Source organism: Haemaphysalis longicornis, unplaced genomic scaffold (genome assembly GCF_048455015.1).
Source record: "Haemaphysalis longicornis isolate Haplotype H1 unplaced genomic scaffold, Haemaphysalis longicornis Haplotype H1 scaffold_1, whole genome shotgun sequence".
Lineage (NCBI taxonomy): Eukaryota > Metazoa > Arthropoda > Arachnida > Ixodida > Ixodidae > Haemaphysalis > Haemaphysalis longicornis.
In genome coordinates, this window is record NW_027526203.1 from 371,162,945 (window position 1) to 371,173,673 (window position 10,729).

The 10,729-nt window shown below is 58.1% G+C and overlaps 1 protein-coding gene across 1 annotated transcript; it reads left to right on the forward strand.

Annotated features, from left to right (window-relative positions):
- On the forward strand, positions 1–10,382 carry LOC144160471 (uncharacterized). The gene is made up of 3 exons (XM_077691778.1): positions 1–742; positions 948–1,270; positions 9,618–10,382. The coding sequence occupies exons 1-3, from the start codon at positions 67–69 to the stop codon at positions 10,380–10,382; spliced, it is 1,764 nt and encodes a 587-aa protein (XP_077547904.1). The 5' UTR covers positions 1–66.
- The last annotated feature ends 347 nt before the right edge of the window (positions 10,383–10,729 follow it).

A 10,729-nucleotide genomic window follows, 5' to 3' on the forward strand; every position in this document is an offset into this window, starting at 1 on the left:
TGAGTTTGCTTTCTACTTTGTTGTAGCGAGTAGGCGAGGGTAAACTATTCGGGGTGCAGTATCACGATGGACAAGTTCAGAGTGCGGGACCTCCTCGAAATTTGCGAGGAGTTGGGTATTTCTGTTGGCCCCACGAAACGAAAAAGACGAAAGCAACAGATCCTCAAGCTACTGGAGGCAGAGGAAGTGAGCGTCGAGGAAGCCGACGAGGCTCATGAGGATATTCTAGAGAGAATAGAACAGGTATTAGCCGAAAAGCTAAGGGAGCTAGAGCGCAAGCAAAGTAAGCACAAGCACTACCTGAGGATGGAGAGTCTGTGCGTGTGGCGCGGAGCAGCCACTGAACGAGAACAGCGTATTCAGTGTGAACGCGAATTGGCAGTTCTTAATGCAGAAATAGAGCAGCTGACAGACACGATCAACAGGAAGGCAGTGCTTGCTAGATCCGGTGACGGGGTCTTTGGCAAGGACAGTGCGAGTTTGGTGACGGAACCTTCGCATGAAAGCGTGCGATATGCAGTTTTCGTTCCACTTCCAGACAGACCCGCTGAACTTGTTGAAGAAGGCAGCCAGCCGTGTTCTAGCGAATCCGTTTGCAGTCCCTTGATGAGCTCTAAGGCGTGGTTACTCTCCGAGTTTACGGAGTTTGCGCTATTCGAAGAGCTGCCCATGCAACAGGCAGTAGGCGCAGTAACTGAACCCGTAGCCGCTCAGGAGAGTGGTGAGCCGACCGTCTCGGCAGGTCGCGAAGCGCGAGCTGAACCGGTAGCCGCGCAGGGTAGTAGCAGAGTCTGGTAGTAGCGAGCTGCCTGGGTCGGCAGATCGCGATTCCCCAGCTGTATGCGATGCCGCTCGAGATAGAAGCGGTCTGATCGCGTTGGGAGATCGTGAAGAGCGGCTTGAGCCCGTGGTTCCTCAGACTAGTAGCGAGCCGATTGGTTCGGCAGATCGCGATGCCCCAGCTGTATGCGATGCCGCTCGAGATAGAAGTGGTTTGATCGCGTTGGGAGATCGTGAAGAGCGGCTTGAGCCCGTAGTCGCTCAGACTAGTAGCGAGCTGATTGGGTCGGCAGATCGCGATGCCCCAGCTGTATGCGTTCCCGCTCGAGATAGAAGCGGTCTGATCGCGTTGGGAGATCGTGAAGAGCGGCTTGAGCCCGTAGTCGCTCAGACAAGTAGCGAGTCGGCCGCGTCGGCAGATCGCGAAGCGCGAGCTAACTTCGTAGCCGCGCAGAGAAGTAGCGAGTCGGCCGCGTCGACAGATCGCGAAGCGCGTGCTAACTGCGTGGCCGCGCCAGAAAGTAGCGAGTCGGCCGCGTCGGCAGATCGCGAAGCGCGACCTAAGTCCGTAGGCGCGCAGAGAAGTAACCAGTCCACTGCGTCGGCGGATCGCCCAGCGCGAGCCGAACCAGTAGCCGCGCAGGTGGACCCGGGCAGCCAGAACATGCCACACACGTTTGACTGCAAGTCGCCTGGGATCGGCGCATTGCCGCTCGAATGCGCCGCGATACCCAAAAGAAGGAAAAGGAGGCGGCCGAAAAACAGTCAACGTGAGAAGGCAAAGAAAGAACGTGAACCCTTTCACTTTGCAGCGTTCAAGGCTAAAATGGCCAGAAGCAGCAGAACTAAACGGAAACTCAGACGTCCGAGGGAAACAAAGAGGCCGCTCCCTAGCCGTGACAGAGGCCGAGGGGCACTATGCCAGAAAGGGCAGAAGGGGGTGACTGGGTTCCGCGGGAATTCTCGGAGAGCTGGGGGGAGGACGTTTCGGGGAGAGTGCGTTCCCCGCCGACGCGTTCGTCATGGTCGGGCGTCCCATTCTTCTCTGGGTTCCCTTCACTTCCGTACTCTCCGCACGCGTTGCGCCTATTTTCCCCCTCAGTGTCAAAGACCTCCCCCGTACACTGTGAGGTGTACTTTGCAAAAGATGAGCATAGGCGGTCGGCCTAAGTGGCAGCACCGTTTCGGCAGGCCAAACCCGGAAATGTTTGTTTTGACGAGGGCCTAGGATGTTTTCAAGGATTCAGACGAATCCGCGTGCGCGTGCATAAACTGCGTACTTTACTGATTCTGTATTGCCAGTCAAGTGTTTATTGAGTTTTCGTAAGACGGAGGAAGTTAAGCGTCTGTTTTTTTTTGGTTGGCAGTGTGTCAATCGTCGTGCTTTAAAGCCGTGTAGTTAGAATTTTGCTTGGCGTTGTAGAAGTTGTTATTGTTTGTGATCTAACACCGCGTAGTTAGACCTTTTGTTAGACGTTAGAGGAGAAGTTATTGTTCGCCATCGAACACGGCGTGAGGTAAGCGTAACTTTTGTGTTTTTCAATTGAAGAAGTGGTTCATGTGCGTGATCTAACACCACGTAGTTAGAACTTTTGCTCGGTTTTGGAAAAGTAGTTATTGTTCGAGGTCGAACACAGCGTGAGGTAAGCGTAAGTTTTGTGTCGATCCCTGGAGAAGGGGTTAGTGTTTTCGATTTAACGCCACGTAAGGTAGGCGGAATCTTCGTGTCAGTGTTCATTTCGTCTCACCCTGATGGAGTGTACGAAATTGTTGTATATAAACACCGGAAGTAGTTGCGTTTAGTACTACGTGTTTATGGTCAGTTTGTATACTGAGGCATTTGTATGTGCCAGTTTGGTTGTCTTGCGTAATGGGGAGTCCAGCGCAATTTTATGGTTCAGTATAAAGAAGGAAGCTACAGATTATTGCTGATTGACGTATCCGAGCTCTGTGAGCTAGCTGTCTGTAGGTTATCTTTCAGATAAGTGTTCATGTACCTGTGTGTTTTCATGTTATTACAAGTTTCATTTTCGTCAGTGTAGCGAAATGTTATGTTCTTCAAAGAGTCGTGTAAAGTCATACTTTGTATTGCTGTACCGTCGTATCGGTCTCGTAGTTTTGACATTTGTGCTGTAGACTGTCGCGAAAGGCATGCATTGCCTCGGTTGTCTCGAAGTACGGCAGTTGTAGCCGAGTAATTCTAACAAATGGTCATGGGCAAAAAGGGGAATGCCTTTTGAGCCCTGTTGGCTTCTTCGCTCGTTTGCGTCATCTGCCTCGTAGAGCTCCCATTCATGATTCTTTGGTACTGTTGTAGTTGTTGTTTTAACAACACCCAAAATTGAGGTCTGATTCTGAACTTGTGCCACGAGATGAGCGCTTCGAATCGTTTCAAGGGGTGTAATGTTTTAGCAGTCAGGTTGGTTTTGTTTTGTTATCATGGTCTGGCATTTCGAGTGGTGTTCAGAGGGCGCTTTCCGCATCGAGTGTGGTTCGACAATGGTTGTCCTGCCGAGTTAGTCATTTCTGCAGGAGCCTTGTGTTCGTGCCTTCTGTGGGTTCACGGAGGAGACCAGAAGAAAGCAGCAGTTCCGAGAACTGCGCCTCAAGCCCGGGATGGACCTGCTGACCATCCGCATCAATTCAGCCGAGCCGCGATGAGCCGCTCGTCATCCTGATGCATTGTCTGGCGGCGGGGGTGCTGTTGCGACGCTGATTCCCCGAAAACCTGCCGTTGACCCTCCGTCATCGACTTGCCACGAACCGGCGTATTCACAGTGGCGAACTTTGCGCCTCCTTGAACTATGCGCCTTTCAGCGACCTCGTGGCTTCTCAGAGCGCCAACCGGCCAGCGGCGGTGCTAACAAAAGCAATGCTGGGCGCCCTGCACAACAAGCCTCGGCGGCGTGCCCGCGCCTCATTGTCATGCCCTCTTGTGGGGTGTTGTCTTCAATAAGCCACTCGAAGAATATTTCCACCGAGGGATGCAAAGCGTCTTCGTGGTAGTGCAACATCGCCAGGACAAAGGAGGGCTCTGACCACGGCGGATTGCCACGGCGGGAGCAACCTGGCGCTCACCTGCCCAGGAGAGGAGGGGTCTCGTGCGTGTGCGCGTGTTTTGCGTGGTGGCGCTCCTATCAGTGCCATGACCTCCGTGATTGGTGCCTCCTGACGTCAGCCGGAGAAAAAGGGTGAAGGGGAAGGGACCCAACGTGCCTATTTAATCCCGCGCGCGCAGGAGCGCACTGCCCGCTCTCATACCAAGATGTAAATACTTGTATATAAAGTTTTCTTCTTCGTCAACTTGCCCGTCATGACTGCCCCGGCACTTCACCCACCTCGGCCCACATCGACCACGCTACCATGGTTCGCAACAGTGGAGTCAGCGGTGAAATTCCCAACAGTGGAGTCAGCCGCTGGATTCCCAATAGTGGGGATCCTTTGTATCCCCCTTTCCTCCTCCCGCGAGCGCGCTTTCCCGCGCCGCCATGACGTCACCTCGCGGGCCGACGCGCCGGCGGGCACCAACTGCCCTGCCGCCGCTTCCGCTCCTCCTCGCCCGGGAACCTGCCTCCTCTCCTCCGCGCCTTATAACCGCGACGCGCACGTTTCGCGGGTCTCTCTCTCGTAGACCTGTGCACGGAGCAAGATCTTGCTCCCGGAGTCTCTCGCTGACTCTCTCTGGCGCTCAGGGATCGCTCTCTGGGCTCGGAAAGGAGATGGAGGATTGAGTGTAGGGAACGCGAGGGATCGCGGCTCGTATCGCACCCTCGCCGCCACTCGTCCGGAGCGGGGCCCCCGACCCCAATCGGACGCGCGAGGTAGGCTAGTCCCACCTCGCCGGCAGCCCCCGTGGCGCCTCAGCCGTCGGGCCCGCTTGAGGCCCCGCCTTGAGACGCGCGTCGGTACAGTGTAGTTCTTAACCCTGTCTTGGCGTGATTATGCGCTGTACAGGGGTGGAACTGCTGCGCCAATTGCGCCATTGTGCGCCAATTTGCCCTGCTCCGCCAAGCTGCGCAGAAACGGCAATTTGCGTGATTATTGTCCATTGAGAGCATAAAACGCCAATTTAACCGAGTCTTGTCGTCGTCCGGGCAACACTGAGCGCTTGCTACACAATAGACGCAGCCGCATCCATAGCCACGGCACTCGGGTGCACTCGTGGAGTTTATCGCAACGTTGTTATCGCCGCGGCTTTCCCGGAAGGCTGTCACCAGCATGAGTAAAAGTACGTTGAACAGTTATCTAGTGATATAACTTGAGGCATGGCCTCTGGAATTTGCAGCTGCTCAAAGTAAGACGAACGACCCCTTCGCATCAGTAGTTTTTTTATTATTATTTTTGCGCGAGTACGCAGTTACTGTGGTGATTGAAGTCTAATTTTTCGGGACCTGCACGAACCGAGAACCGCGACGACGCGAGCTTCCGCGCGAAGGGCTCTTCTGCGGGCGTCTTGATGGGATGCCGTGCCCGCTTTCGCCTTCGCGTCTATTACGGAATGAGGCGTCGTGAAATCGCCATCTTCGTTCGCTGCCTACCTTTGCCTGCCTTCTCGGTCGACGCGGCGGCGGCAGCTTGCTGCGAATACAGCATCATATTGTACGGCGCCCGTCTTCGTGTTGGGGAATATCGATGCGAGACGATGCGCGCTTGGCGAGCGCCGCTCGGGTAGGGCACGTTCACGACGCCTGATTTCACGGTTGCGGTGACGGCGGCAGCGGGGCGGCGCACTGCACGCGATTGTTTTAGCTCGAAACAACTTTACCCAAAAAAATTAAAAAAATAGCCACTGTTAGTAACATAGTGTTTATTATACAAATAAAGGCCAAAAAGTCGCTACATTTAAAGGAATTGGCAAAAAGCAGGTTTCAGTCCCGAGTAAAGGGTAATATCAAGGTGCCAGCTCCTATATTTAATTTATTGCGCTCCTTCTAAATAATTCTGGCCAATTCTATTTTTCATGCAGTTTTTGGATTAGTTGCTCTTAAAAGTGCGCTCAGTCGCAATATTTAAGGCCGTCAGTGTGCTCCAAAAGTGCTCCGAAGTAGCCCCTAAATTGCTCCAAACCTGCTCCAAAATGGGATTCCTGCTGCTCCAAAATAAGACTTTTGCTGCTCCCGTGCCTGCTCCAAAAAGCTAGACCCTGCTTCCACCCCTGGCTGTACCACTCGGCCAATAAACCCCCTGGTTCGTCCCGGCCCTTTGGAGCCTGTGGTCGCCTGTGTCGGTGAGTCGAACCCGTCGCGGCGTCCCCCTTGTGGACGCCGTGTACCTCTCTGGGGCATTTTGGATGGGTCAGTTCCGGGCGTAGGGGGAACACCCTGAACCCCACTTAGGCCCACAAGGGACCATCGAGCCCAAATTGGCGCTCAACGTCTCTAACGAGGCTAGCCGGGGTCGTTTGCTATCCCGTAGCTAGGCCCATTATGCCCACATTGGCGCCCAACACGGTATCGACACTGCGACGGCACAGGCCCCTTTGTTGGCCTTAGTCTATGTGCGATTTCCTGTGAGGTGAGCGGTTCGGCTTCCGAGCACGACGCTTCGGCGTAACGTGCTCCCGCCGCTCACCGCTGTCCGCGAACCGAGGCAGTTATCGCCCGACCCGCGCCAGGATTTGGCTTTTGGGAGCGCGGCGCTTTTCGTCGTAACGTGCTCCCGCGGCTGCCCGCGAACCGAGGCAATTATCGCCCGACGCGCGCCAGCATCTCCTGTGTTCTGTGCGACTCAACGTAGTGGCGATCCTGAGCCTGCGAACTTGACGTACGATTTGAACCTGGAGCAGAGCCATACGCTCGCTACGTCGGAAACGAGAACACCTTTTGCTCGGACGACGTTAGCCTGCGGCCAATGTATCTCCACGTGCAGACGCCAAACGGCCTTTGTGGCCAAGTTTGCGCCTCGCTAAGGAGCCCCCTTGCGCCTCGTCGGGGAGCCTCCTGCTCCGACGACGATAACGCGCATTCGCCCTACCACGTGCAAGCGCCTAGCGCGCATCGCACGCGTGGACGCCAAGGCCCTGTCGCAAAAGAGCACCTTTCGCTCCCACGACACGGCCGGGACCAACGTTACTAGTAACGTTGGCCGGGACAGCGTAGCACATCCCCGCGCAGGCATTGCACGACCCTTTGTTGTCGATCTTGCCCGGCGCGCGCGAGATGCAGTACGCTAAGCCCGCAGCTAGGTCCACTGGGGAGCACTCCTCGTTCCCCAGGCGTAGCTCGCCGTACGATCTCTTGTTGCCGAAGCACGGCGGCTCGCTCGCCGCGTAGTGCTACGGACGACTTAGAGATCGGGCCGCACGTTCTGAACGAGTTCGACCGTTCCAGTCGACCAAAGTTCGTTCGTAGGGCAGACGGACCACGTGGCATTCAGCTGGCTTAAGCGGATACGCGAACCACGCGTGCTGGCCATATAAGCTGCGCCCGTGAAAACGTCACCGTGCGCAATGGGAGCGGTAGCACCACGTGGTGGCGGACACATGTCGTGAGCCCCCGTGGCCGCTTGAATGTTCCTAACGCGCCTAGCACCCGACTGGCCCCGTAGCCACGTGCTGAACGTCGGCCAGTTGGTGCGAGCCCCGAAGGGAATGCATTAAGCGTGCAAACGTTGCAATTCCCGGGCGATATCGCATACCGAGCAGACCCATTGTCAGCCGGTATTGCATCCAGCAGAGACGAGCATGTGCCCGGTGATCAGAACGATCCGTGTTGTAAATATGATTTTAACTGGCTCTGTGTGAGCGGGCGACGCGGTCGCCGGAGGCTGCTGAACGTCGGCCAGTTGGTGCGAGCCCCGAAGGGAATGCATTAAGCGTGCAAACGTTGCAATTCCCGGGCGATATCGCATACCGAGCAGACCCATTGTCAGCCGGTATTGCATCCAGCAGAGACGAGCATGTGCCCGGTGATCAGAACGATCCGTGTTGTAAATATGATTTTAACTGGCTCTGTGTGAGTCGTGCTCTGTGTGAGCGGGCGACGCGGTCGCCGGAGGCTGCTAAACGCTTGTATTGTGGTCAGCCTCGAGCGCTTTGCAGCTCGTACTGCTGCAGGCGCGTTTTTTTTTTTTTTTATCTCGGATTCGTATCTGCTACACGCTCAATGTCTCTCGCTGAAGTTACCCCACCGAAGGAAATTCCCCTTGAGAGTTTCACGGTGGTGAGCACCCGCAGTTTGAGGAAGGTTACGATACTTCCGTGACTCGCGGGCGGCTGGGCGAGTGGCCGCAAGACTTTGCGAAGTTGTGCCGCTCCACTACCTGGCCAGGCATGTAGCGAGCTGATCTCCACTATCCTCGCTCTTGCCGTTGCGCTGAAGGGAGGGAAACGCGAACGTGGCGGCAAATATCATCCCCAGTCGCTAACCCGGAGTTCTTGACGCGCGCCGCACCTGACGGAACCTATCCCCACGTGCTCGTCGGTGCGATCGTCGAAAGGAGCACTGCCACGAATTTGGCAATCCCTAGACGAGAAGCGTACCCGCGGTACCCCCCATGCGGTCCGCCGGCATCGCCTTTGGCAGAACAAACCTCCTCCGAACGCAGTAGTACGTCCGTTTGTAAATATGTAAATAGTAGGTCGTTTTGGCTCCGTGTGAGTCGCGCTCCGCGATGGAGCGGACAACGCTTTCGTGGGAGGCCGATAACCGCTGGTACTGCGGTAGGTCTCGTGCGCTATGCAGCCAGGCTGCTGCAAGCGCGTTTTTTTATTTTTGCCACAGACCTGTGCCTGCAAGGAGCGGATGGGAGTTCTGCCGATAAAATCTCACCCGATAAGGCCCCACGAGGCTCAGCGAGGGTGGCCATTTACCGCAGTCTAGGGAAGCCGCGTTGAGCTTCCCGGAATCGCGAAGGGCCGGATAAGCGAGCGACCGTAAGACTTTTACGAAGTTGTGTCACTCTGCGAAATAGACCGGCCGCGCACATAGCGAGGAGGCTTTTCTCTTCTCGCTCGTGCCGCGCGTGCCACATCGCGAAGTCCGGATCCCGCAAGCTATCCCACTTCATGCAGCCAATCGAGAGGCGCAACCACGGCAAAATGCGGCGTACATTTGGGGACTCCACCCCGGTGGCCGTAGTCGTCGGTTCCTTTCGGGCTGCCGCTGTTTGCTTCGCTGATGGGCGACATTTTCGCCCTGCTCTGCGGAAGCACTAGGCATACGCGATGAGGACAAAGGACCACGATATTCACCCGTCTGGCTTTCTCGGCGGGCCTGATCACGCGTCCTCACGTCCGAGCGGTCCGTTGGCGAGGGGCAACCTTTACGCCCCATGATCGACCGAACGCCGATTGCTACACCTAACGCTGGCGAGCGGCCTTGACCCAGCCACGGAGAAGTTAGGCTTAGCGACGCTGTCTCCACGACGCCCAGCCCTTCAGCGAATTTGCCCACGCTCCTCAACGGCGAGCGGAGACACGTCACGCGTGGCGACGGGCCCCATGTTTGGCCCACTAACCCCACGTGATACGGCGTAACACCCTCTCTCATAGTGGGAGACGTATTGACCCCACTGGGGAGGGTACGTCACGGGAAAGGATGGGCTCACCCTCTGACCCACGTGACGTACAGGGACTCTCTCTCTCTCTCGCGACGGCAGCACGAACAACCCCGCGAGGGGGAGGGCGGGTGACGTGTCCAGCGAGCCTCCCATTGGCCGCTAGACACCACGTGGCCCCGCCAACCCTAGCGGCAACAACAGGTACTCCGCGGACAGGTATTGGTGGTGGGGCCCTCGGTTGCCTCGGTAGATCTGGTTAGCTTTCGATCGTCCGTCAGACGTCGTGGTCATCAGTCCCCTGCTGCTCCTCGTCCCACCTGCCGGCATACCTCCCGCAGTCCGGCCAGCCGCCGGCCCCTTCGCGCCGGCCGCCCTCCCTGCTCGTCGTCCCGCCTGCCTGCCGGCCTGCCCGGCCGTTGTCCGGACGCCGCTGTCGACCCCATCCGGCCTACCTGGTGCCCGCCGCCTGCCGACCCTGGTCCCATAGCCCCGCCGGGGGATGCCCCTCCAAGCCAGGCCGGGCGCCGCAAACCCAAGAGGCCCGCGTCGGAGGCGGCGGCCATCATCGGTGCTACCACGGCGTGGCTTACGCCGGCGCCCCGCTGCAGCCCCCGCCGCCTCCAGCTCCCCCGGCCGTGCAGCCGCCGCCGCCGCAGCCACGCAAGCGCACGGTGGCAACGTGGGTGCACCACGCGGGGCCTACCGACGAGCCGGTCCTGTACTCGTCGACCATGAGGTGGAAGCACCAAAGGAGAGGCGAGGTTGGTGTCGCGGAAGAGGAGCTGCCGGCGGCGTTCCGGGGGCGCACCCTACCCGCGGCCCCGGCACACGTGGGCCCCACGCCGATGGACGGCAGCGTTCCGGAGGGCCAGGCTCCACTAATCGCCCTGGGCCCGCCTGCCCCCCCCCCCCCCCCCCCCCCGGTGCCTCCACCTGGACTGCCCGCCCCTGGCCTTCCTCCGGCTCCAGTCGCGGCCATCGTGGAGGCCCGGGCTTCAAGCCAGGCTTTCGCCGCGGCCATTCGCCACGCCCGCTTCGGCCGCGGCCGAACTCGACGAGGTCGTCCTCGCACCCGCAGGACCCAGCGGAGAATAAACGTGTAAGCGCCCCCCCCCCACCTTTTCTGTCAGTGTGCGTTTTTGGGTGAAGCCCGGGCCGGTCTGACTAGACCGGGCTCGGTCTTGAGGAGGGGGGGATGTGGGGATCCTTTGTATCCCCCTTTCCTCCTCCCGCGAGCGCGCTTTCCCGCGCCGCCGTGACGTCACCTCGGGGGCCGACGCGCCGGCGGGCACCAACTGCCCTGCCGCCGCTTCTGCTCCTCCTCGCCCGGGAACCTGCCTCCTCTCCTCCGCGCCTTATAACCGCGACGCGCACGTTTCGCGGGTCTCTCGCCAACACCACCTAGGTGGTGTTGCTCTCTCTCGCTGACTCTCTCTGGCGCTCGGGGATC

Excerpts from the sequence above, each read along its gene's own strand:
- LOC144160471 (XM_077691778.1), top strand. The coding sequence starts at position 67 with ATGGACAAGTTCAGAGTGCGGGACCTCCTCGAAATTTGCGAGGAGTTG. Across the intron at positions 743-947 it reads TGAGCCGACCGTCTCGGCAG|ATCGCGATGCCCCAGCTGTA; the intron begins GTCGCGAAGCGC and ends TTGGTTCGGCAG. Across the intron at positions 1,271-9,617 it reads CCGCGTCGACAGATCGCGAA|TCCGGCCAGCCGCCGGCCCC; the intron begins GCGCGTGCTAAC and ends TACCTCCCGCAG.